Source organism: Xyrauchen texanus, chromosome 11, assembly GCF_025860055.1.
Source record: "Xyrauchen texanus isolate HMW12.3.18 chromosome 11, RBS_HiC_50CHRs, whole genome shotgun sequence".
NCBI classification, from domain to species: domain Eukaryota; kingdom Metazoa; phylum Chordata; class Actinopteri; order Cypriniformes; family Catostomidae; genus Xyrauchen; species Xyrauchen texanus.
The window spans coordinates 15,591,702-15,618,352 of record NC_068286.1 but is presented as its reverse complement, the minus strand read 5'-3'; the positions used below and the strand labels follow the sequence as shown (position 1 = coordinate 15,618,352).

The 26,651-nt window shown below is 39.8% G+C and overlaps 2 protein-coding genes across 2 annotated transcripts; both read left to right on the top strand.

The window, feature by feature from the left end:
- The first annotated feature begins 814 nt into the window (after positions 1–814).
- LOC127652133 (G-protein coupled receptor 26-like) lies at positions 815–3,720 on the top strand. Its single transcript, XM_052138191.1, has 3 exons — positions 815–1,482; positions 1,556–1,669; positions 3,439–3,720. Exons 1-3 carry the CDS (start codon positions 815–817, stop codon positions 3,698–3,700), a joined length of 1,044 nt encoding a protein of 347 aa, XP_051994151.1. The 3' UTR covers positions 3,701–3,720.
- A 6,400-nt stretch (positions 3,721–10,120) lies between these two features.
- LOC127651263 (carboxypeptidase Z-like) lies at positions 10,121–25,963 on the top strand. Its single transcript, XM_052137014.1, has 11 exons — positions 10,121–10,308; positions 11,259–11,288; positions 11,756–12,130; positions 12,691–12,906; positions 15,020–15,255; positions 16,163–16,324; positions 21,129–21,290; positions 21,403–21,538; positions 21,885–22,024; positions 22,824–22,923; positions 24,034–25,963. Exons 1-11 carry the CDS (start codon positions 10,167–10,169, stop codon positions 24,378–24,380), a joined length of 2,046 nt encoding a protein of 681 aa, XP_051992974.1. The 5' UTR covers positions 10,121–10,166; the 3' UTR covers positions 24,381–25,963.
- Positions 25,964–26,651: the final 688 nt, after the last annotated feature.

Sequence of the window (26,651 nt, the reverse complement as noted above, 5' to 3'; positions counted from 1 at the left end):
AATCTTGCTGTTGCAGTCTCTATGCACCATCATCATTTCAAGCTCAATTACACTTCCTAGTGCTTGACTCATGTGCAGAGTGCTATATGATCACCAAGGAGACTGCAGATGTCAAGATTTATAGTGAAAAGGGTTATATTTAGTTTTTTCTCACCAAAAATTATGATATTTGAATTTTAGTTTACAGGATATTCACAAAATATTATAAACTAAGTGTTTTGAAAACAACAGGTAGAACCGCTGAAGGGAAAAGTATAAATGTGTGTAATTGGTTCTGATCTCCCCTAAAATACAGAAATTACATTACAGGATAGAACTGGCTAATAGTTATCTAATGCATGCTACGCAGAGTCTAGGGGAAGAAAGTAAAGAAACACTGAAGCCTCATCAGCTCAGAAGGATTCATCTCAGCCATCGTCTACAGTATCTCTCGCTGTTTATCGAGCAAACGTCACATGCAATAAATTGGCTACACGTGAGCGCTCAGAGAAGAATAATGTTAACGCGCATGAGCGCGGTGGAGGAGCGCTCTTAATTCACCTTCTACTGTCGAACATGTTGCATTACAGTGGCTAATTTAACAGCGTGCAACAATTAAGTGTGGACGATTACGGGTTTAGCTTTATTAAACTTAGTCACTCACTCAAAGCTCTCTTCAGCACACTGGACAGCACTCCTCGACAGTGTCTGTTATTTAACGGTGTTCATTTTGACCAAGAATGGAAACCAGTAAATATGAACAGCCGAGGACCAGTAAGGGTATCACGGACAAAACCCCTTGAAAAATCAGCTGTTATTGACTTTGGAAAGAGACATGAACTTATTAGAAGCATTGCTGGAGTTACTAATCGTCGTCATTGCCATTGTGTCGCTCGTGGGGAACTTGCTGGTGTTAGTATGTTTCACCTGCAGCGCAGAAGTCCGTGCGCAGGTGCCGGGGATCTTTATCACGAACCTCTCTTTCTGCAACATCCTTATCGCCGTTCTCAACATGCCATCTACCTTACTTGGGGTCGTAAGACGTCAAAAGCCGTTCGGCGACTGCTTTTGCTACACAGTGAGCTTTTTGGACACTTTTCTGACTTCCAACACAATGTTGAGCATGGCAGCTCTCAGTATAGACCGCTGGATAGCGGTGGTTTTTCCTTTAACCTATTCCAGCAAAATGAGACACAAAGATGCTGTACTAATAGTCAGCTACGCTTGGCTACACTCGCTTGCATTCCCTCTTACTGCTATCCTGCTGTCCTGGGTCGACTATAATCCCGCTTACGCGTCATGCACGGTGCACCTTGCAGAAGAGGGTGGCCGGGGTCAGTTCATGGTGTTCACTGTGGTGTTTCACGCAGCGACTTTTGCACTCTCGCTTTTCATCCTGTGCTTTACCTACCTGAAAGTACTACAGGTTGCTCGATTCCATTGCAAGAGAATAGATGTTATAACGGTGCAGACTCTTTTGCTCCTTGTCGACATTCACCCAAGGTACAGAGATAAGAAAAATAAATACAAATACAACACAAATTCTATGTTTAATGTACATTTTAAAACTTTTCAGTGTGAAACAACGATGTTTACTGGAGCAGAAAAAGCGAAGACAGAGAGCCATCAAGAAAATCTGCATATTCATCGGGTCATTCATCCTATGCTTCGCCCCATATGTCATAACACGGTAATACATTATTATTATAATGCTTTTTAGTTGAATGGGGACTTTATTTCTTGTTCATTTTATCTAGAGATATACTTTAAAACCTTACAGCAAGCTATATATGGAGCATTGGACTTTGTGTGAGTGTATGTATAAACATTTATAAACAATTTGATATAATTTTGCCCTTGGTGTAAGATATATAACAGATACGGCTATAGAAAGTCTATACAAGTATAGATACTGTAGGGGAGACCAGGGCTAGCTGTCATTTTTTACTCCATGTTAATATTACTCAGGGTAGACTATATACATATTTCTCAGGGTATATTTTTAAGAAAGTATAATAACCCTCAATTTCTATATATGCATATACTTAAAGTTATGGCTACTAAAAAGCTATTGAACATTTGTACCCTTATTGGCTAGGGAAAAATATAGTGTACAACAGAGCAAAAAGAATGTGTGCTTTTTCTAAACACAAAGTGTTTCAAGACTGATTTGTTTTTGTTTGAATATTAAATATTGATGGAGTAACATAATTTGTGTGAAAGAAATAATAAATTAAGTTTGTTTTGATTAAAGTTCATAAAATAATAATAATAATAATAATAATAATAATAATAATAATAATAATAATAATAATAATAAAATAGTGGCAAGGGGGTCTTTTACCCCTTTTGGCTTTACTTGCGGTAGTTATAGGGCAAAATTTGTCAACCTATGCAAATACTTTAGAAACTTTTTTTTTTTTTTTTTTTGTCACAAATTAAGAAAATGCTTATTCAGAATAGGGTACACCATTTCCTTAAAATTTCAGTCACGTTTGGCATATCATAAAATCTCAGGTAGCCTATTCTATAAACAAATTAATCTCCACTGTGATTTGACTAGTAAATGTGAGCAGAGTTTGAACATTCTGTTTCCCCCACTTAAGAAAAACAGTGGGGGCTTTTTACCCCTAACACTATTTTATCAGTTATTGGACAGTTATTAAAATATTTTGATTTAATGTCCTTGAACAAAACTAAAAATGACAAGTATTTAGCCCTGTTGTACTCTACAGTTTGTTGAACACACGTTGACCCAATACCGTGGCATGTTGTCACTCTGGGGCAAGTTGTCACCTTGGAAAGTGCAATTAAACAGCCATTTGTAGGCTTTTCAGCAAACTACATAAAGTAAAACAATTATAAAACACAACACAATTATGAAAATTTAAACATTTTAATGGTAGCGTCCAAAAATATCAAAGCATTGTTTTGGCAAACAAATATTGTAATAGATAAACTGCATATATTTGTAATATTTTAAACACATTTGACAACTTATCATGACCTTACATGAAAAATATACTTGTCATGAGAACACAGTTCAACCTTTCAGTTAAAATTGCCTGATTGTAGGCAGTGCTATAGTGGTGTTTATTGTGTTTACTCGTTTACCAGTTACCACATTTGTTATAGCCAAAATATGATGATATTGGAAGTTTAGTTTGGTTGATTGATATTACCAAAAATTGTTCCAATCAAAGAGATATTTTTATACTTGATATCACAAACAGTGTATTAACCAAGTAATATCAACATATAATTGTATTATATTTACATGCATGTATTATGTAATATGACAATTAAATCAACCTCTGTATTAATTCTACTACCACAGTGGTAAAGGTTATACACAAGATCAATTCATTGTAATTAGTTTCCAGCATGATCATAAATATGCAATTCCTGTTTACCATTTTAAATGTGTGTATGATAAAAAGATCATTATGTCCCCCACAGATTGACTGAACTGGTTCCTTCAGTAAAGATCGACCATTTTTGGGGGGTGCTGAGTAAGTGCCTGGTGTACAGCAAAGCTGCCTCTGACCCTTTCGTCTACTCGTTGTTACGGCAACAATATAAGAAGGCCCTCATTGGAGTGTACAATAGGATTTTGGGACGGAACTCATACACGCTCTCTGGTAACTGCAGCCCCTCAGGCACAAAAAATGAATGCTACACCCAGAGGGTTACCAAGCTTCTAAAGGATAACAGTTACTAAAGCAGGCAAAAAAAGACTGAAACCTCAGTAGTTGTTTGTGCTTAGTTAATGCCAAATCAAATTGGCCATAATTAATTAGAGGTGAATTAAAACTGAAATACTGGCCTCTTTTTCTGAGATTACGACTAGCAATGCATAATTCCTAATTCCATTATATCTTTGTGGGACCACAGACTGTCTACATTTATGAAGAGAATACCAATTAATGCATTCAACATGGACAATTACATATTTTCCATCAACACACACCACTGTTATACCTCTGACTGAAAAAGAGGATGTCAGACTCATATCTAAGAGAATAATTCCGTGAGATTGCAAGCATTGGCCAGAAGAAGTGATATTATGATTGACACACAGTTTAGAATGGGCCAACAGCTTCTACTTAAAGATTTTTCAAGCTCTTATTCTTGTAGAGCAAGGAGAGGAAAACTGAAGTGGGAACTTTTCCAGTCACTGGATTTTCAAGATTCACAACAGTCCTGTAATGTGTGTTATAATGTACATAATGAAATAAAATCAATTAGCAGATGAGTAAAACATTTATTCTTTACTTAGTAACTTATTATTATATTTATATTCATTTATTTATGAGGATAAACTGTCCATGGTCAAGAAACACTGCATTAACCCACTCATAGCCATGAGAATTCAATGTACATCACTTACAGTATGTTTATCAGTATTTCAGAATCAAAGTAATAAGTAGAGTGCCTTCAGGAGGTATTCAGAGAAGAAGACATTAAAATAGCAAATGTCTGTTTCTTTCTTCTGTTTCTGTCTTCTGCTCAAACCTCTATGCCACTCCAGCTACGATTAGAAATGGGCAGTGTGATACTTCAGATATTGTTGGCTTTAGTTTGACAAACTGCTTATGTTCCTTCTTTTGTAAGTCGATTTGGATAAAAGCATCTGCTAAATGATTAAATGTAAATGTAAAACAAACATGAAAAATGTAAAACTGAACCGTAGTCTGCCAAGGCCCACTTAAGGACATTCAGAACCTTGTCCCAAACCACTGTTGTTTTGGCAGTGTGCGACAGGGTGTTGTCATGCCGAAAGGTTAAACTGTCCTAGTCTAGACATTTTTAAGAGCTTTCCATGAATACTCAATCTCTTAGTCTCTGCTACTGACAATCATCCCCACAGCAAGATTCTACCGACACCACCACCATATTTATCTATTAATATGAAATCAACCTGATTATGATCGTTCCTGTTTTTGTTGCATGACACTGTATTGTGTGGGGGGATTGCTTTTGCCTTACGGGGAGCGTTTCAGAAAAGGCCCTGTCGGCACTCTTCTTTGAGTGGCGCCCCTATGCGATGCATACGTTGCATATACAGTATAGTGTTTGTGCCTCTGAGTGTCAGTGTGTATTTGACAGTTTGCCATATTCGTCATTACAAAATCTGGTGAACACTATCACCTTCTACATATCTGTATTCCTGTATTGGGAATTTAGATTTGTATAATAACTTTAATCAGCTTTGAATGTTTGGAATTGCATGAATAAATGAATCTGCAGCATATTACCTTCACAATGCACATTTACCGGTTAGAAACTACCGAAAACAGCATATCAAGTGTTGCCTTCAAGTGGACCTGGGAGTCTCCTACGTCCGACTGAGACATTCGTTCTTGCATCAGGTCCTTCAAGTCCGTAACCAAATATGGAAGAAGCCAAACTAAATAAAATACACAATTAACCATAGCTAAAGCTCTTTTTTATGTGGAGATAATACACCTGCATCACTATCCAACTCATATGATTTGTTAATGCATGATATCTAACAAATTATTTATTGATCTGTATATCTGTGAAGGGTGAGTCATTAGCTTTACATTAGTTAACTTAATGATCCGTTATATATAACAAATTCTTTTTATTGAAATAAAGCACTGAAATTGAAATAATGTTTCAAAAAAAATAAAATAAATAATCTTTCATGCCAACTCGCTCCTTCTAATGTTACAACTAGTGTAGGATATCATCTAAAAGTTTCCCACTGGGAAATACAACTTAGCTTGATCATTCATGTGCTCGGTACATGACATTTGGCATTCATGAGTTCAACTGTTGCCTCATCTAACCAGATAATCCTTTTCCTCATGATCTCAGAATAATTTAATTGCCATTTGGCAAACTCTAGGACAGTTGTTAGATAAAGATTGTTGTATTGCCTGGTGCCAGAAGGCTAGGGATCTCCAGGGAGATCACCAGAAGAGCATTGAACACTGTGTTCATATTAATTGGTAGGTCATTGTGCTGTTAATTGATAGGGTGAACAGAATTGTTCATTTTGACCAGTTTTGCTACATCTGACAACTTCACTGCCACTACTGCCTTATTGTCCATATTGAGTTACTATAAGGAAAACCTCTTTTATGCACCTGGGAGGCACACTGCCTACTAAGATTCATGTGACCGGAAGCCAGTGGTTTGACCTTGACTGGCCTAGTCCTACAAGCCTGGTTTGTATTGTAATACTAAAGTGTTCCAGCTTGAACCATTTGCTTTTTCACGAAAAATAAATAAATAAACAATATACATATACCAGTGGCGGCTGCTGGTCTTTCAAAGAGGGGAAGCTCATTTTCGGCCTACATTATAAACTTATTTACCCTATTTTTTGCACTAAATCAATCTTAGGTGTTGATCTGCCCTGCTGTTTAATTCTAATTTTTTCCTCGTAAGGAAGACTTTCAAATGGCTTCGCCAAAATCAGGTCGACAATATTAGCACTGTCTGCCATCGTGCGCAGTTTCACCCGTACGACGCTAGCCTAGCCTACTGTATGAATGAATGAATGAACGAACGAACGAACGAACGAGCGAACGAACGAACGAACGCTCTGAAACAAAATATATTAAACTTGGTAAAACTGAAACAAGGAATGTGGTGTATAATTGTGTGAAATGTATTATGCAAATTGACTAGCAATTTCAGCCAAACAAATATAAAGAAATAGGTTGCAGCAGTTTGTCTTTCGACTACACTTGAGAAATCCGCGATGGGACTGAGCGTGAAATAGCTTCAGTGACTTCTTATAGTACAGATTCGCTGTCAATCAAAAGGAGATGCAGTCTTTCGACAGATCCTCCAATCATCACGCTGAAGCCCGGAGTCCAGGCCAGCCCACTCCTCATTCACCCCCAGAGACGCTGAGCGTCCGTGGGCGGACATAATCGCAGCATTTATCCAATGACCGTCTATTTTCGGAGCACTGAAAAAAACTGTTCAGAGCAGCCCCATTGAAGTCAATGGACGCTCGGCTTCAACAGGGAAATGCACTGACGCTACGGGAATGTATGAGAAGTAAATCGAGTCAGCCGACCTGCTATATGTAATGTAGCTGATTCTGAACGAACTCGTCTTCGAGATGAACGTGTTCTAACGCATTTTTAGTCAATAAATTGTTTACACAATATTACATATTTGACCATTATTTTTTTGACATTATAGGGGAAGCTGAGCTTCCCTTGCAGTCTCAAAGAAATCCCCACTGACATATACGTATATATATATATATATATATATATATATACACACACACACCTGTTTTTCTTTCCCTCCCGCTTGTCTACATCTCGTGTTTCGATTGCATGTATTCATATTCTCCTCTGTGCTTTACAGGGATTATTGCATCAATTTTAAACCATTACTGATCAGGAATCACCACAATAGCAGCAAACAAATGCATGCAGGATTCACATCCACCTCAAAATCTCGCTGCTCAAGAACCACCACAACAATGACAACAACAAACAATTGATTATGTCATGGCATCCGCTCATATTAACGCTTCCTGCATTGTATACCATATGTTTACTATAGCTTTTTCTATCAGCAGTGAGGGATACAGATGTGATAAATTTAAGGAATCAGTCAGGCTGACAGAGAAGGTTAATGAGTTAGAGACATGCATCTGAACACTAGTGGAGGTCAGTGAGAAAGAGAAGCTGATAGAGACTGTTTCAGATGCATATAGTACATTGAGCAATACACACATTTTGGTTCTGCTGTAGAGACCCCCAGCAGGGCATTTGGGTGACGTCTCGGCAGCATACTCGCTCAGCAAACAAACACCACTCTTCTGTTCCTGTTAGGATTTCCAATTGATTCGCTCCACTCAGTGACGTACCCACTGAGAAACATATTGTAAGAGCACTGGTTAGATTCTATTGTAAGGAACGTGGAAATTGAGACTCCAGCCACTATTGTTAAGTGCATTTTGGGGGCTCGGGCTTCTGAAATCAGATCAAATTTACAAGTGCTGGCTAATGTTAAACGTAGATTTTCAAAAATTGTTATTCATGTCAGCACTAACGTTGTCTGGCTTTGCTAGTCGGAGATACTAGAGATAATGTTAAAGAGGTGTGTGAACCTGCAAAAACAAAATCAGATATTGTAATATGTTCTTGCCCCCTCTTTGCTTGTCATGGTGATGAAGTTTATAGTAGATAAGTGTCACCGAATTCATAGACATTTGGAAGAATTTTTGGGGTAGACCTGACTAAAGGGAGACTGACTCCATGCCACTAGGGAAGGTGCTGCTCTCCTCTATAGTAATTTGACTCATAGTGTTAATAGTGATAGTATTTGACTAACTGGGGCCCAGGTCAGGAAACACACATAATGGCTTAACCATCTCTCTGCAAGCTGCCTTGAGACATCACACAGGTCACATAAACTACAACACATGGAGACTATACCACCTAGACATCCTATAGAGACTTTGTCTATTCCCCAAACTACCAAACACAAACCCCTCAATAAAAAAAAAGAAGAAAAGAATTTAAGATAAACACCATAGAAATCTAAACATTAGATCTCTTTCAACCAAAGCACTAATTGTAAATTAAATAATTACAGATCATATTTTGAATGCGCTCTGTCTGACTGAACCTGGCATAAAACACATGAATATATTAGTCTAAATTAGTCTACTCCCCCAGGTTATTGTTATAAACATGAGCCTCATCTGAAGGTTCAAGGAGGAGGTGTTGCTACAATATACAATTAAGTTTTTGGCTTACTTATATAACAGGATACAAGTTTAATTATTTTGAACTAATAATGCTTAATATGACACTGTCAGATATAAATAAAAAATCTCAGTCGTCTTTTGCACTTGCTACTGTATATAGATCACCTGGGCAATATTCAGATTTCCTAGGTGAATTTGCAGATTTTCTATCAGATCTAGTAGTTACTGTGGATAGAGCTGTATTTGTTGGTGACATCAACATTCACATAGATAATGAAAATGATATATTGGGATTAGCATTTATCGATATTCTCAACTCTCTTGGAGTCAGACAAAATGTGACAGGACCAACTCATTGTTGATTTAATTCTGCATATGAAATTGATGTTGCCACTAGAAATTCTGCTGCAGAGTGATGACATCTAAGATCAGTATCTTGTCTCTTGTATGCTGCAATTAGTTAATGTTACTCAATCTACACCACTCTATCGTTCAGGTTAGAACTATTCTTTTGACCTCTTAAGATAGCTTCACTAATAATCTTCCAGATTTGTCTGAAATATGCAGTAATCCAAAAAGTCTAGAAGAACTTGATGTAATCACATAAAATATAAATTGTTTTCTTTAGCACTCTTGATTATATCACCATGTTCAATTAAAGAAAATTAAATAAAACATTCCTTCACCATGGTACAATGGTCACACTCATGCTCTCAAGAGAGCAGCTCGGAAAATGGAGCGGAAGTGGAAGTTAACAAACTTAAGAGGTATTTCGCAGTGCATGGAAGGATAGTGCCTACCGACAGAAATGAAATTAAAAACTGCCATGTCAGCATATTTTAGCAAACTCATAGAAAAGAACAAAACAATCCTAGGTGTTTATTCAGTACTGTGGCTTTAGCAATAAAGCCTCAACTGAAGCAGATATTCTGTCGCAGCACAATAGTAATGACATGACTTGTTTTCATAATAGTATGCTGGAATGGAACCTTATTGTATAGTGTTTTTTTTTTTTTAAAGTGCTTGTTTATGCTTGTTTTGATTACCTCCCAGCCATCCCCTCTGGAATCTATGCCCCTGAGAACATCAGACCCAACATGCCAGCTGTCAAACATGTTGTGGTGAAAATGTTTTTGTAAAATGCCCTCTTGAAGGAATAAGAACAAAAGCAATCAAACAAGGGTTGCTTTTGCTAAAGCGATTTATATTCGTTCAGTTCTATCCCTCATAGAGTCTATAAACGTTTTCAATAGCCTGCCTCAATTATTTTGTATAAAGCACAAAATCTTTACCACAAAAGGGCAAATTTGAAGGGTTCTGAAGGCTTTCTGAATGGACTGTTATTACAGTGGATCACAGGCAGAAGAGCGGCCGCCTACCGCGTGAAAAGTTTTTGCTGTAATTTGATCATTTGGCAGTGGTGCTTAGGGCAGACTCTCCCCTAAGCGATGGGGGTAGCGGGACTCTTCGGAAGATGATCAACTTTGTACGTCGCAGCGACTGCCACATCATTCCGTTAATGAACTACAAAATGGTCACGGTTTTGGTACTTTTAAGTGCTCTAGCGACATGCATGAGCGCACCACCACGATGTGCACCAGAGGAGGAAGCATTAGGTAACGTAAACATTCATTGAAAGACCGTTGCACGAACTTGAATACATTTTATGTGGAAACCCGAGGGGTTTTTAAGGGATAATAGTCTAAATACAAATGGTTCACACAATAATAGAACCCCTGGAAACATCAAGGGATTATACAATTGTGTAAGACTGGAAATGTCATGGGAATTAATACAATATTAAAAACTTGTGAACATTTTGGTAACACTTTACAACATGGTTCCATTAGTTAACATTGGTTAACAGGTATCATTAGCAATCTTTGTTAGTTTTAGTTCATACAAATGCGATTGTTCATTGTTAGTTCATAGTGTATTAACTAATGTTAACAAATCCAACTTTTGATTTAAAAAATGTATTAGTATATGTTGAAATTAACATTAACTAAGATTAATAAATGCTTATAAATTAACATGAACTAAGATTAACAATTAGCATAATGTTCACTGTTATTTCATGTTGGCTAATGTTGTTAACTAATGTTAACAAATGGAACCTATTGTAAAATGTTACCAACATTTTGAAAGTGGAATCCATTTTTTCACTTCTAGTTACTGGCTACCAAGTAGTCTAGAAATTGCTTGTGCATCTGTTTGATAAAAAAAACAAGTAGCCTAATTACGAACAACTGGAAAAGTCATGGAAAATAATGGAAATTTTAAGTGATGACATCCTTCTATTTTAAGTGCTGGGATTTAAAAATAATTAAATGCTCAGTTGTACATTCAAATTTGTGCTCTTTTTTTTTTACGGATCTCTTTTTTTATGAGATATATTTTAAAAATAACCCATGCACGCGTCACAGTTTGTACCAGTGTGCGATGGCTTGACATTTTCAGGAAATAACGTATTTCTTTCCCACTGTAAACTCTGCTGCCATCTAGCCTTCAATGACCTCTGCGACTTCACCAGTTTTAACATCCTCCTTGAATAATTGTTTTTCAGGAAGATGCAGAAAACCTGCAGAAGAGAGACGTAAGGATTGCTTTTTTTCAATTGTGCATGCTGAGTCAGTTTTTTGTGTGTAGGCTACCAATATAGTACAATCTTATTCATAATTGTCATATCATATTGGTTGGTTTTTCTAATCCAGGCTCTGGCCTGTTAGGTATGGGGGAGAAAGGTACTCTAAATGCCAATACACCATTGCAAGATGGATATTGTATACTTAAACAAAGTGTGTGTGAGAGACGGAGACAGAAAGATGAGATATATGTCAATGGCCTCAAGGTGATTTAGTGTCAAGGATTTAACAATTTCCTATTTTATTGAGATCCATAATCCCTAAAAAAATGGCCCCAAAATTAATCTGTAATGTCAAATGGGATGGCCCTGTCATGATGGCTACAGTGTCTGACAACTATTTTTTCATCTATACACTACAGTTCATAAACCAATCCCACTCTGATCCTAAATCTGAATCCTGTCTTTCCTATCCCTAGCGCAGTGTATAAATATGGTGCTCGGCTACTGCCAGGACGTGCCCTACAGTTCCACCTCATTCCCCAACATTGTGGGCCACCGTTCACGTGAGGAATTAGAGATGGGTGCAGAGTACCTACTCTTAAGTGTGATCCATGGGCTGCTGAAAGGGGAGTGTTGTCCAGACATCCGTCTGCTAGGCTGCTCAGTGTTGGCTCCCCGCTGTCAAGACAACAGACTTATGAAGCCGTGCCGTAGCTCATGTGAGATGTTGAAAAAGAGTTGTGTTCATGCCTTTGAAGCCATCGAAATGGCATGGCCATACTTTTTGGACTGTGACCGATTCTTTGTTGGTGACGAGGAGGGTTGTTATGACCCACTGTCAGAGCTGAGAGGTAAGACTTGTGAAGCAATGAAAGTAAAATTAGAATCCCAATTTAATGAAAATAATTAGCTAACATGATGGTTCACATAGGCATGCTTGTCCATTTCTTTAACTCCTCCAGTCTGCTACTGGTTGAACTAAAAGTTAGCCTGTCCAAAACGGACACTCTTGATTAAGTCAATGTTGCTATTTTGGAATAGTCTGGCACAGAGCCACTGTGTTTACACCTTTGGGGAATCAACCTACTGTATGAATGGCTTATTGCATATTAAGCTTGGGAAATGAGAAAGTATTTTATACGGTTCATCGTTAAGAAATAAAAATTGATACATGGACATTAATTACAGGCTTTAGCTGAGATGGCTGAATTCCACATAAAAAAAAAAAAATCATAAATATACATAGATCAACTAACAGTTGTCAAGATATGAAATAATATGTTGATTGTCATGACTTTATAAAGTTTTACTAGGTTTATATACTGTATAAGTATTTGGCATATTTGAAATGTGTAGCATCTTCATGTACAGTGACTATAATATGCCTCCCTTTCTCATTCAATTCCCACAGTAAAGCAGGAGGTGGCTTTGGCCAACATATCTGATGGTGGTCTTTCCACTGTCCTCCAGTTCACTTACCACACAAACTCTCAGATGTTCAGTATCCTGAAGAAGACAGCAGCTAAATGCCCCCATATCTCACGCACATACAGCATTGGACGCAGTGTGGAGGGCAAAGACTTACTGGTTATTGAATTCTCCACTAACCCTGGACAACACGACCTATGTAAGTACCAGGTCCTTTTCAACACTGTTTTCAAAGTGGAAGCACATCAACAGTGGATTCATTGTTGCACCTTAGTTGTGGCCTATATGTTGAGGATATGGTGCAGTTACAGGTGGTAATGATGCAGAAATGGGAGAGTTACTACATCACAATCCTTCATTTTAACCATTATACGCCTACTTTTTAACCCCACGTTTATCCAATAGGACTGTACCTGCTTAGTGGTTCTGAATTTGCTTTACATTTTACATTTTAAATTTACATTGGACATCAAGTGGTGACCCAACCCAGTACCAAAATTGTTTGTATAACAAGAAACATAAAACATTTAAATTGTACATTTTGTACAAAACACATTGTGGTCAGCACAAACCATTTTCATACTTGTTGCAAGTAAAAGGGTTTAGGTTGGGTTGAGTTTTCTTTTATCTTGCATTTTGTTCATGGTTTTCAAGGATGAGGGAATCTGCTTAATCTGCTTAATTTGGCTAGCTTCTACAAAGTGGCAGATACATTCCCACAAAAAAGCTGTAGAGTTTAAGTGGATCTTTTATGTCAACAAAAGTTATGGGGAGCATTTTCTCCTCCCCTTTTCTCCTCCCTTTTAATAGTTTGTATTTTTCATAGATATTTTTCTTGCACTCACCTAAAGGATTATTAGGAACACCTGTTCAATTTCTCATTAATGCAATTATCTAATCAACCAATCACATGGCAGTTGCTTCAATGCATTTAGGGGTGTGGTCCTGGTCAAGACAATCTCCTGAACTCCAAACTGAATGTCAGAATGGGAAAGAAAGGTGATTTAAGCAATTTTGAGCGTGGCATGATTGTTGGTGCCAGACGGGCCGGTCTGAGTATTTCACAATCTGCTCAGTTACTGGGATTTTCACGCACAACCATTTCTAGGGTTTACAAAGAATGGTGTGAAAAGGGAAAAACATCCAGTATGCGGCAGTCCTGTGGGCGAAAATGCCTTGTTGATGCTAGAGGTCAGAGGAGAATGGGCCGACTGATTCAAGCTGATAGAAAAGCAACTTTGCCTGAAATAACCACTCGTTAGAACCGAGGTATGCAGCAAAGCATTTGTGAAGCCACAACACACACAACCTTGAGGCAGATGGGCTACAACAGCAGAAGACCCCACCAGGTACCACTCATCTCCACTACAAATAGGAAAAAGAGACTACAATTTGCAAGAGCTCACCAAAATTGGACAGTTGAAGACTGGAAAAATGTTGCCTGGTCTGATGAGTCTCGATTTCTGTTGAGACATTCAGATGGTAGAGTCAGAATTTGGCATAAACAGAATGAGAACATGGATCCATCGTGCCTTGTTACCACTGTGCAGGCTGGTGGTGGTGGTGTAATGGTGTGGGGGATGTTTTCTTGGCACACTTTAGGCCCCTTAGTGCCAATTGGGCATCGTTTAAATGCCACGGCCTACCTCAGCATTGTTTCTGACCATGTCCATCCCTTTATGGCCACCATGTACCCATCCTCTGATGGCTACTTCCAGCAGGATAATGCACCATGTCACAAAGCTCGAATCATTTCAAATTGGTTTCTTGAACATGACAATGAATTCACTGTACTAAAATGGCCCCCACAGTCACCAGATCTCAACCCAATAGAGCATCTTTGGGATGTGGTGGAACGGAGCTTCGTGCCCTGGATGTGCATCCCACAAATCTCCATCAACTGCAAGATGCTATCCTATTAATATGGGCCAACATTTCTAAAGAATGCTTTCAGCACCTTGTTGAATCAATGCCACGTAGAATTAAGGCAGTTCTGAAGGCGAAAGGGGGTCAAACACAGTATTAGTATGGTGTTCCTAATAATCCTTTAGGTGAGTGTATATATATAGTAAACTGTTTGTATATAACTGTTGATTTGGGTTAATTACTGTCCTGTATTTTGACTGAAATGATTACATCCTATACGAACTGTATTTTATTGGTGAGGATGATCCTCGAGGGACCCCCGTCCCATTTTGAAGAGCTCAGTATGCTCAAGTGTGCTTGGCGAAAAATTGGCAAAAAGGCTGTTGATCCTTCCTACTGGACAGATTAATTAACATTACTTTATCTGTCTCTTCACTGCCCTGTAGTGGAGCCCGAGATGAAATTAATTGGGAACATGCATGGAAATGAGGTGCTGGGCAGGCAGCTGTTGATCTATCTGGTTCAGTATCTGTGCTCTGAGTATCTGCTTGGGAACGAGCGGATTCAGACCATCATCAACACCACACGCATCCATATACTGCCCTCCATGAATCCCGATGGCTATGAGATTGCTGCCTCTGAGGTAGCCGACAGGAACGACCCTGAAAACATCTATCAGGAAGTAAATATCCCATTGTCCGTGTGCCTGTTTGTCAGCTTACTAACCATCTCATATTCCCTGCACCAGAGAGTGTCTTCCACAGCAGGCCAGGCCTCAGAGGGAGTTTTGTCAAGGGAACAAAAGCCCATGTTGTTGTGGAGTAATTGTGTTTACAACGTTAGTTCTTTTAACTTTTCACTGAAATTAAAGCCACAGAAAAACAAACAGAGAAATACAAAATTGACAAAATTCCTCTACTGATAGAACTATGAACTGAAAAGGACAACTGGTTGAGAGAGGCCTTGACTAACCACTCTAATGGGCAATACCCGCATTGTCTTTGTCATATAACACTCAAAATTATTTAACATTATCTTGTAGTAGTATTAACTTAATTCATTCAACATTAACTAATTTTAGATTACTTTAAATCTTCTCAAAATATCCAAAACTGATCACCACCGTTGGAAACAATTGTCAGACAGCTCATGCTAGTGTGATGTTATCATTCAGTTTACTTTGTTTATTTAGTTTGTGATAAAATTTTGGATTATAGGACACAAAAAAAACATGCTGGTCCCTTTATTTAACACTAACAGACATATTTGCCTGGTTCTGATGTTTTCCGTGTTTTTGTTTATTTTCTTTGACTATCTGTAATCAGCTGCAGTCCTTAAAAACTTGCTCTCATCTTCCGGTTCTATCACTATTTTTGTCTCTCATTTCAGCTTTCAGATCCTTCCAAACTTCTAAATTAGAAGAAATGATAGTTTGATGTGTAGCAAATGTCTTATATGGAAATAAATGCTCAAAATACTTTGTAGGTAGAGTAATAGGAATGTTCCTGTATCAATATTAGTGACTCTCTTTGAAACCCCCATGAAATATTTGCTCATTGTTCTTAACTGGTGGGATTTGTAATGTTTAGGGCCATGAGTACAATGCATGGACCAGTGGCAGGGCCAATGCCCAGAATATTGATCTGAACCGCAACTTCCCTGACCTCACCTCCATCTTCTACAATCGCCGTCGCTTCAGGCATTTCCGTAGTGACCACATCCCTATCCCTGACTCCTATTGGTTAAATAAGGTAAGAGTACAGTACAGTCTTATGTCTTTCATTTGAAAATATCACTGCTTAACTCTTAAGAAATAAATGTTTCCCCCACCAACCCTATCACACTGAAAGTGTTTTGGGCAAAGGTGTCACATACAGGTGGGATGGGTGGGACAAATATCAACTTGCAATTTTGTCTCCACCACTTTTTGAAATAGCTTTCATTAGGTTAGAGCAGGAGATTTCATTTCATTCCTGTTTGTTATAATAAATGGTGATCTAGCACTGGAGTTTGTTATTCTTCATGTTATGATTCGTGCTCCATGCGGCTGTTATGAGGGCGTTGAGTGACAGCGAGCAGCGATGTTCTCTCGTGCATCCAGACACGTGCTCTACTTTTATTACATTTTCAGACTTAATTTAAAAATACAAAATACCAATAACATTAAAAGAATTTAATATAGTTACCATTGCTAATTTAAAAGCTCATCCATCGCTTTTTGTTTGCCCTCCCAAACCTGAAACTACCTAGTTTCATATGTTTCTCCAAGGTGAATGCTAATAATTATGAAATAAGATCTTTATTTCTAAAAGAAAATGTTTCTACCCCTCCACAATTTTATTGAAACAATGTTTTTTATAATAAAATTTGTATTCAAATTTGGTCATTGCCACAAACATTCTTCCTCACAAACAAGGTAAAAGAGATTTAATTTGAGGTGAAATTCATGGAAAGAAACTCTAGAAACAAGAAAGCAACCAAAACATCAGTCAAATGCTCTAAATTCAACATTTTATGTTCAGTGATGTTTATGTACCCTGCATTTTAAAGAGATGTACTATCTGTAATGCTTTCACTACAATGCTGTCTATAATTACATTTACGAACCCTTTCCCTTGTCCTGTACATATATTGCTTTTTGTGTTTTCATTTTAGGTTTCTTTGTGTAATTTAATGTAAGTGAGACTTGGATTCTTGTGATACACATACGTTGTACAAAAAACTAAAGCAAACATGCTCTACTCGCTGTAAGCTCACGCTCCTTTCCAGTTAAATCACAAAGCAAAATGCAAACAGACATGTCCCAGCTCATGAGATACATCCATTGACATACAGTTGCAATCTTCTTTTTAAGTCATTCTGGCTTAATCTTACTGATCCACGTATTTATCCACTTACAAACAAAATGCCAGTAATGACAGTGTTAGATGTGCGGATCAAGTTATCAAAAAAACTATGTGAAATATTTATTGGAGCACTTGAATGGATCAACACAAATGAATATTTAACAAATTAGTCAAATATGATAATTAATATTTATGAGTTTCACCACATTGTGAAGACTACAACACCTGTAACGATGAGCAGGGAGGCAGACGAGGGGCGAGGATCTAACTGCAGTGGGTCTTTATTTAAGCAAAAATGACAACACAACAAAACAGGAACAAAGGAAATATCCACAATGGGAAAAATAAAACAAAACACGGAGGAACAAAAACACGGAGGACATAAACTGGGAAACAGGCAAAACAAGCATCCAGAAACATCAACAATCGACAAAGACTGAACAAAGAACCAGGGTTTAAATACAGAAGGAACAAACAAGGGAATGAGGGACACCTGGGGAAACAATCAGGGAAGGAGAACCAATCAGGGGAAAACCAATCTTAAAAAGAAACTACAGAGGACTACATAAACCAAACTAAACTTCAAAATAACAGCACAAAAAAAAAGACAACAGTGAACATGACAGAATCCCCCCTCAAAGGATCGGATTCTAGACGATCCTAAAACAAAAATAAATGAGAAAAACCCACGAAAAAACAAAACTGAGAGCACCAGGGGCAAACAGACAGTCCAAGGGGGCATAAGGGGCAGACAGATAGACCACGGGGGCACAACGGGCAGACAGACAGTCCAAGGGGGCACAGAGGGCAAGAAGGAAGTCCAAGGGGGCACAGAGGGCAAGAAGGAAGTCCAAGGGGCCACAGGGGGCAGGCAGGAAGTCCAAGGGGGCACAGAGGGCAGGCAGGAAGTCCAAGGGGCAGGGACAGGTTCAGGGTGCCTGGGAGGCGGCCACAGGGCAGGGACAGGTTCAGGAGGCCTGGGAGGTGGCCATGGGACAGCCATGGGGAACTGCGAGGGCGGAACCATGGAAGACCTGGGTGGCAGAGCCATGGGTGGCTCAGGAGGTGGAACCGTAGGGGGCTCTGAAGTTGGAGTCGTGGGAGGCTCGGGAGGTGGAGCCGAGGAAGGCTCAGGAGATGGAGCCGAGGAAGGTGGCGCCGTAGGAGGCTCTAGAGGTGAAGCCCTGGTAGGCTCTGGAGGTGGAGCCGAGGGAGGTGGCGCCGTAGGAGGCTCTAGAAGCGAAGACCTGGAAGGCTCTGGAGGTGGAGCCGAGGGAGGTGGCGCCGTAGGAGGCTCTAGAAGCGAAGACCTGGAAGGCTCTCCTGGAAGGAGCCCTAGGAAACTCGGGAGGCAGAGCCGTAGGAGGCTCGGGGGCGGAGCCCTGGGTGGCTCAAGAGACTTGAGAGGCGGAGCCCTGGGAAGCTGAGCCCTGGGAGGCTGGAGAGGCGGAGCCCTGGGAGGCTGGAGAGGCGGAGCCCTGGAAGGCCCGAGAGACTTGAGAGGCGGAGCCCTGGAAGGCTCGAGAGGTGGAGCCCTGGGAAGCTCGAGAGCCTCGAGAGGCGGAGCCCTGGAAGGCTCGAGCGGCGGAGCCCTGGAAAGCTCGAGAGGCTGGAGAGGCGGAGCCCTGGGAGGCTGGAGAGGCGGAGCCCTGGGAGGCTCGAGAGGCTGGAGAGGCGGAGCCCTGGGAGGCTGGAGAGGCTGGAGAGGCGGAGCCCTGGGAGGCTCGGGAGGCGGAGCCCTGGGAATCTCGAGAGGCGGAGCCCTGGAAGGCTCGAGAGACTTGAGAGGTGGAGCCCTGGAAGGCTCGAGAGGCTCGAGAGGCGGAGCCCTGTGAGGCTCGAGAGGCTCGAGAGACGGAGCCCTGGGAGGCTCGAGAGACTCGAGAGGCGGAGCCCTGGGAGGCTCGAGAGACTCGAGAGGCGGAGCCCTGGGAAGCTCGGGAGGCGGAGCCCTGGAAGGCTCGGGAGGCAGAGCCCTGGAAGGCTCGGGAGGCAGAGCCCTGGGAGGCTCGAGAGACTTGAGTGGCGGAGCCTTGGGAGGCTGGAGAGACTTGAGAGGCGGAGCCCTGGGGGGGCTCGAGAGGAGGAGCCCTGGAAGACTCGAGAGGAGGAGCCCTGGGAGGCTCGAGAGACTTGAGAGGCAGAGCCCTGAGAGGCTCAAGAGGCTTGAGAGGCGGAGCCCTGGGAGGCTCGAGAGGAGGAGCCCTGGAAGGCTCGGGAGACTTGAGATGCGGAGCCCTGGGAGGCTCGGGAGGCGGAGCCCTTGAAGGCTCGAGGGGCGCTGGCTCTGGGACGGTCGTGGCTACTGGCGCTGGCTGTTGGACGGTCATGGCTACTGGCGCTGGCTCAGGGACGGTCATGGCTACTGGCACTGGCTCAGGGACGGTCATGGCTACTGGCGCTGGCTCAGGGACGGTCGAGGCTACAGGCGCTGGCTCAGGGACGGTCGAGGCTACAGGCGCTGGCTCAGGGACGGTCGAGGCTACAGGTGGTGGTTCAGGGACGGTCGAGGCTACAGGCGCTGGTTCAGGGACGGTTGAGGCTACAGGCGCTGGTTTAGGGACATTCGAGGCTACAGGCGCTGGCTCATTGACATTCGAGGCTACAGGCGCTGGCTTGCTGACCGTGGCAGGCGTAGGCGCTGGCTTGCTGACCGTGGCTGGCGTGAGCTGGGGAGCGGAAGCCTTTCTTCTCCTCCTCCGGGCGGACGAAGTTGGCAGCGCTGGTTCGTTGACCACGGCAGGTGTGGGGGTTGGCTCACTCACCGTGGCTGGCAAGGAAAGCCCAGAGGCGGGAGCCGGGATCAAGATATGTGGTTCCCCGGCAGCGAATTCCTCCACGACGAGTCCCACATACTCCTGCCAGGTGTAGTCTCCGGTCTCCGGTAACTCCCACCATCGGTGTTTGGGTACACCGAGCCGGTACGCCTCCTTCAGGGTATTGTCATCCCAGCCGGTGTAACTGGCCATGCTGGCGAAGAAGTGGGTGAACTCTCGAACAGACAAGTCTGCCAGTGTAGGCTCCTTGAGGAACACTGCTAGATCCATTTTAGGTCGATTTTTCTGTAACGATGAGCAGGGAGGCAGACGAGGGGCGAGGATCTAACTGCAGTGGGTCTTTATTTAAGCAAAAATGACAACACAACAAAACAGGAACAAAGGAAATATCCACAATGGGAAAAATAAAACAAAACACGGAGGAACAAAAACACGGAGGACATAAACTGGGAAACAGGCAAAACAAGCATCCAGAAACATCAACAATCGACAAAGACTGAACAAAGAACCAGGGTTTAAATACAGAAGGAACAAACAAGGGAATGAGGGACACCTTGGGAAACAATCAGGGAAGGAGAACCAATCAGGTTAAAACCAATCTTAAAAAGAAACTACAGAGGACTACATAAACCAAACAGGAACTAAACTAAACTTCAAAATAACAGCACAAAAACAAAAGACAACAGTGAACATGACAACACCTGCCCCTCCCCCCCACAGTTGTTGGGTTGAATGTTACAGGGTTAAAGTCAGTGCTAGTATGGCCAATGTTACCACACTACATTATTTACATTCATTATTATCATGTTTGTACCAAGAACAACATTTACTCTCAAGAACAATTATTATACAGTGAAACTGTAAAGAGAACAGAGAGAATTATTTGGAGAATGTTTCTCAGATCTCACACAAATGGATATTTCTTTTTTCAGGTGATTGCACCTGAGACCTATGCTATAATGAAATGGATAAGATCCAATCCTTTTGTTATATCTGCTAGTCTGCATGGAGGAGAACTGGTTATCTCATATCCTTTTGACTTCTCAAGACCCCCCCACGAATACAGGATGCACTCACCCACACCTGATGAACTAGTGAGTTAATAAATCCTCCCAATTTAATTATATTCTTTTGTTGCATGTCAATCACCAACCATGTTAATGGATATTGTTTTATTTGCCTAACAAAGACATTTCCTGTGAGTAGATTTTTAGGCAGCTGGCTAGGATATATGCAGATTCACATGCCACTATGTCCAACAATGACACAGAGCGATGCGGAGCCTCATTTGCCAATAAAGGAGGGATAACCAATGGAGCACAGTGGTATAGCTTTGCTGGAGGTATAAAGTCTAATTCATTTAAATATGTTTAACTTAGCATCAAACAAAATGAAAGGGAGAGACACAGACCTAGAGAAAATTCAGATGATGTTATTTTACCAACACATGCATACAGGGCCTGTTCTAATATTGGGGGTCATTTTGGTCTTTAGGGTGGGCAAGTGGTTTTCTCTTCATTGGAGCAGGAGGGGGATGTCAGAAGTTTTGGTGGGCACATGGAAAATCTGCCTTCCCTTAGTCCCCCTTAGACCCGGCCATGCTTGTATATGATATTAAAGTCCACATGTTGTCCATACATGTATCTTTCATTTTCTGTTGTCCATATCTGTCTCTGTAATCATGTTAGGGATGTCAGACTTTAACTACCTGCACAGCAACTGTTATGAGATCACCGTGGAGTTGGGCTGTGATAAATTCCCTTCTGAGGAGGCGCTCTACCCTGAATGGCTCCGGAATAAGGAGGCACTTCTCAGCTTCATGGAGTCTGTGAGTCCACTTTTCTTTTGTATCACTGAGCTAAGTGTAAAAAATATTTTCATTTAGCTGATAATTTTTTTCTTGATTGGGTCACGGATAGCAGTAGAAAAGCAATTCTCAATTCCAGTAATAAAATGCTACTAACCATGTAATTGTGTTGTTGGAATAGCAAAAGAAACTGGCTTATCAAATTGTAAAAAAGAGGAGAAAACTGTTGTGTTAATCTATGGTATTTTGTTGAAATTAATCTGTTACTTGGTAGAATTTAGGTTGCATGACATGCCCCCATCTTCGAAAACCAAGAACGAAGCTATACAAGGTCAAAGTAAAATACGACCTAGACTACCTTACATGCAGGTTCACTTGCATCAAGGATAAACAGGGGTTGTGCTGACCAAAATGCATCTTGTGTGGTGAATTATTTCCTCCAGAGAGCATAAAATTATAAAATGTCATGACATATTTAGAAACTAAACACTCAATAATTTAGCATATTGTTGAGCGGCCTGTGCAATTCATGATAATATTAATACATTTCAGCATTTGATTATAAAAGCATTTTTGTCATCTTTTGTATATTCAACCATTTTTATTCTTCTTGTGCCACTTTTCCAATTTCCAATGTAAAATTCATTTTCTGAAGCAAACCAGTTGAGAACCACTGAGTCATGCCTGTTCGTAGCTACCGACAGCTGAACAACACTGGTAACAACACTGGGGAGAATGTTAATTGACAAGTACTTTATGGAAACATATGGAAGATGAAAACTTAATTGCTGCAACCTGTAATTAATTTCCCTGCATGCAGGTCCACAGAGGTATAAAGGGCATTGTGAGTGATGAACACGGAAATGGCATTAAAGGAGCCACAATATCTATTAAGGGAATGCGGCATGACATCACTACAGGTAATAATTTTAAAAGGTGTCTATTTGGTAAATATACACTTCTAATGATATCAGTTGTGCAGTCATAACTTATTATTCTAGCTTTGCGCATCCATCTCATATCGCTGATTAGGTTGCATTAAAACCAGGGATGGAAAACCAAAAACAAACAGTTATTATTATTATTATTATTATTATTTTTGCAGAACATAACCAAAAACTGTAATGAAGTCCCTTTTATTTGTTCCAAAGTGAAAACTTTTTTAGATTTTTTTTATTACGTATTATTTTGTTCTGATATTTTTTTTTTCATGAAACCAAAGGCTACATCACAGTGAATTTGGGGGATTACACCACTTCCTGTTGCTCGAAAAATTTGGTTTATCTCTTTTTAGTCAAACATGATGAGCAAATACTTTGATTCTGAAGGAAACTGCAGCATCACACATTTCTTTGCCTAATTGGATGTTGTGCATGTAGCTATCCTTGACATGATAAAGACCCTTTTGACAACTATGTATAATTTCTACATATAAATGCACGTTAATCCACATGTTATTTACCTGCTTCCGGATTTTGACTGATAAGACCTGTGAGTAAAATTAAATCTCCCTTACAGTATTTTATTTTATATTATTTAGGCCATACTTTGTAATAGTGTTTGGTTTCAAATGCCCTATTATAGCTAAAGAGCCAAAAGAAATGAATGTGTGCTCCTAGTATATTTGTAATATTTTAATGGATTTTGAGGATATATTTAATATTAAGAATACATTTATTGAAAATACATTATTTTATACAGGCTACTGTATACTATGCTTGTTATGATTTCTATGCTGTTCAATCTTTCCATACAGATACAATTTGATTGTATATTTTCTCTTATTTTGGTGCATTTTGCTCATTTTAAAAATAATGTAATTAACCATTCTTTTATTTAATTCGAATCGATTTTCATTTGGAAAGGAGAAAGCTGAACGCATGAACCAGAAAGTGAAAAATATAGTTTCTGCTCATTTTAGTCCCTAATTAAAACCTTCAACAGACTTTTTCAAATGTTTTATGTTCCTTGCAAATAACCTGAAATGAACAGATGTAAATATTAATGAGAATTGTTGTCTCTCTCTAAAGCCGAAGATGGTGATTACTGGAGATTGTTGAATCCAGGTATCAACATTGTGACCGCAGCTGCCTCTGGCTACTCTAAAGTAACCAAGCGCATTAACTTGCCAAGAAACGTGCAGGTTGGCCGGGTAGATTTTGTGCTGAAGAAACTCCCACGAGAACCCTCTCTTGACTACTTCAACATCCCTGAACTGGACAACTATGAGCGTTTCGACCCATTTAATCAGTTTGAGCAGTACAGCCAGAGGGTGCTTGGTGAGAATGGAGAGGAGAGGACTGAGAAGCCATGGTGGTGGGCTTATTTCAGCCAGTCAGGAATATCTGCACCTACCTGGCTTCTGCGTAACTACTAAGGCCCCTCAGGACACTACAGGAGAGTAACCCGATCTCAAATATTTTGCACCCAAGCCCTACTTGATGATTTTCATCATGATGGTAACATTAACTTCACTTGACATACAGTACAAGATGTGCAGCTTGCCACTGAGCATGGTGAAGGTATTATTGCCTTCCAGTATATACTGTCTTACTGTAAGAATCAGACTGGCATCATAGTAACATAATTCTGCCATAAAAGTAAGCAAAAGTACCTTTCTATTTTAATTTGACATCACCAGATCACAAAACCCCAAATTAAGTTATAAACAGCATATTCTGATAAAGTTTGGCAGCTCGAAAACGGTTGGCTGTAAAATGATAAATGATAGCTTTGCTGTGGCTTTTGTAGTCTCTTCTTATCAGGGTGCATTTGTATATTTTTCAAGCACATTAAGTATAATCAGGACATAATATTTGAGGCTGTCATTAAAGGGATAGTTCACCAAAAAATGAAAATTCTCTCATTATTTACTCACCCTCATGATATCCCAGGTGTGTAAGACTTTCTCTCTTCACCAGAACACATTTGAAGCAAAAATAGAAAAATATCTAAGCTCAGTAGGTCCTTAAAATGCAAATGAATGGTGATTTCACTTTTGAAGCTCCAAAAATCACAGACAGCCAGCATAAACTTCATCCATTCACCAGCTGTAAAATTTATGTCTTCTAATATGACATGATCGCTTTTGGTGTGAAAAACATAAGTATGTAAGTACTTTCCGGTGAGCAGTGGTACGCACACGTGACGTAATCGCATTGGCATTTGAAACACACGGGAAGGAAAACTGATGGAAGTGCATCACAGCTGGAAGAGCAGCGCTGTTTACATGTGAGAAGGAGGAACGCTGTTGGTTGGTTTTGGTTTAGATATGTATTGATCTGTTTCTTTACTCACAATGGTGTGTGCTCATCCTGCATGTTTCAGCCGAGTGGAGAACGTGAGATTACATCTGTATCCATGGCAACGTGAATATATCACTCAAGAGACTGCTTGGTCTCCACGCTGTCGTGAAGCATTGGATTATAATAAAAAAGTACTTAAATATTGATATTTTTTGCAACAAAAGTGAGACATCCATTTAACTGCTGCAGTCTTTTCGGTGATGTTTATGCTGACTGTGATTTTTGAAGCTTCATATGAGAAATCTCCATTCACTTGCATTTTAAGGACCTACTGAGCTAAGCTATTTTTCAATTTTTTGCTTCAAATGTGTTCTGAGGAAGAGAGAAAGTCATACAGAGATGGGATAACATGAGGGTGAATAAATAATGAGAATTTAATGATAATTTTTGGGTGAACTATCCCTTTAAGTTTTAGAAGAACTGTTCATTTTAATTAAACCAGCAATTTTGTATTGCCCTTTAAACACGAAGAACTGAATGTCCACTAGTTTGCAAGAGGTAAATAAAAGAACAAACTTTCAACTTCAGTGAAATTTCTGATTTTCTTTATTGTTTTTACATTCTTTCTATTCTATTAGTATTAGAGTTTTATCACCTCCAATATTTGAGATAGGGCAAGCAAATGCTGTGCAAATCAAGGAATACAATTTTAAAAACCTGTTTTATATATATATATATATATATATATATATATATATATATATATATATATATATATATATAATGATCTTTGACACTAGTTCCAATAAAGTGTTCTTCATTAAGTCTCTTATAATTTTCTGTGTTTTTTTATTTATTTATTTATGGCAATTTCACTTAAACATTTATTTAGAAGGCTGTTATGTAAAATCCATGCATGATCCTATTATGCACTTTGCATGCTACTTTCTTGACCCACTAGATGGCAACAAAGACTTCATAATGAAGTCCAGCTGAGCCTGATGTCTAGAGTAAGCTAATGGAGCATAAGTGTAAGTAAGCCACTGCTGAGAATGCTACAGTATGATTTGAGCACATTTTGTTAATGTAAAATAAATAATACATTTTAACATCAAGCTAACAAAAGCTCTGCTGGAATCTTTGGCACCTCATCTATCACAGAAGTCTAACAAAACTACACAATTTCTGCTCTTGTTAAATCTTAGCCTGATTCCTGCAAAGTCACTATTTACTATGTAAACTACAACACTTTTCACTTTCTTATACTTTGAATATTGTAGTGTTTCTGTGGCTAAAGTTACTAAATAGCTATAGTGTTTCTGCTATATTACAAACAGGATATTTCTGTCTATTGCTTGAATGTTTGGTTTAGTTTTGCTGTTGGACCTGACTGTTGTTCTTTT